Source organism: Carassius carassius, chromosome 9 (assembly GCF_963082965.1).
Source record: "Carassius carassius chromosome 9, fCarCar2.1, whole genome shotgun sequence".
In the NCBI taxonomy this organism is placed as follows: Eukaryota; Metazoa; Chordata; class Actinopteri; order Cypriniformes; family Cyprinidae; genus Carassius; species Carassius carassius.
The window spans coordinates 32,873,962-32,875,281 of NC_081763.1; the positions used below are offsets into that span (position 1 = coordinate 32,873,962).

At 37.5% G+C, this 1,320-nt stretch overlaps 1 protein-coding gene across 1 annotated transcript; it reads right to left on the minus strand.

Moving 5' to 3' along the window:
- Positions 1–345: 345 nt before the first annotated feature.
- On the minus strand, positions 346–1,107 carry LOC132149657 (putative nuclease HARBI1). Its single transcript, XM_059559054.1, has 2 exons — positions 890–1,107; positions 346–802 (listed from the first exon to the last, which is right to left on the minus strand). The coding sequence occupies exons 1-2, from the start codon at positions 999–1,001 to the stop codon at positions 429–431; spliced, it is 486 nt and encodes a 161-aa protein (XP_059415037.1). The 5' UTR covers positions 1,002–1,107; the 3' UTR covers positions 346–428.
- Between the last annotated feature and the right edge of the window lie 213 nt (positions 1,108–1,320).

Here is a 1,320-nt window from a genome sequence, read left to right on the forward strand (position 1 = left end):
AAAGTGAGTATTAAGAAATGAAAACAATGTGACAAGAGTATTCAATGAAATAACTGAAATCTATGTTGCTACAGAACCCAGAAAACATAAAAGGAGTGTATAAACGCTACCTCCTTAAACAAATGGAAGCGATTGATATCGACATCCAGTATAAAAAACTGAAGATGAGGAAGTTGGAGCTGGAAATTCAACAGCTACAGAAAAATGCAAGTAGAACTACCATTTTTAAAAAAGGAAAAGAAAAAAAAACGTTACCTTTTTGATCACTTTCCACAAAATTTATTTGTGTTTTCACCCCTAAAAGGCAGATTCACTCTGAATAAAGACAAATCACATTAAATACTTTGACTTCTGTGTGTTTGTTCAACTAAGGAGAAAGTTGAGGGGCCAGTGGAAAATTTTAAAAGCTACACATGGTTTAGACCATATTAAGCAAAATAATTATTTGCATATGTGTCTCGTATAAGTCTGCCTGTTTCGTTTTCTTCCAATACTGCTTCATTGCCCCAGTCTTCCTCTTCAACAATCCTTGGTTGCCTCTCTCTCCTCAGACAAGCAATGTTATGGAGCACTACACAAGCAACTACAATGTCACATGCCCTAGGTGGAGTCACTCTGAGGTGCTTCAGACACTGAAACCTTGACTTTATCAGCCCAAATGCCATCTCTATACGACCTCTTGTGCGTGCATGGGCAATGTTGTAGCGGTGCTGTGCCTCTGTCTGGGGCTCCTGATAGGGAGTCAAGAGGTAAGGCAGGCATGGGTATCCCTTGTCTCCCAGCAAAACTCCTGAGAATTCTCCTGCATAGACAGAATGAATATATAGATGTAGTTTTTTTTTTTTCTTTTTTTTAAGACTTTTTGCGATTTAAGTGATTACTAGCATACCTCTTGCTAGTTGCTGGTAGAGAGATGAGGCTCTAAAGATTCTGGAGTCATGCACAGAGCCTGGCCATTTGGCCTCTACATTTGTGATGATGCAATCTGCATCACTAATCATCTAAAATAAATTAAACCTGTAGGTCACTACATTTTAATTGCAATGAACTAAACACTGGTGCCCAGCTTAGTACAGAACACTTAGTGCTAGAGCATAGCCTTCAATATCATCTCAGTGGGACCGTACCTGTACATTGATGCTGTGTACTGATTTCCTATTCACAAAGTCCGTTTCATGTGGACCAGACGGACACTTAATACGCACATGGGTGCAGTCCAATTTATACCTTATAATTTCTTACATTTTATTAGTAAAGTACATTTGCTTATTTATTTATTTAAAAAAAAAAAATTAATAGTGGTTAAGTAAAATAAAATGA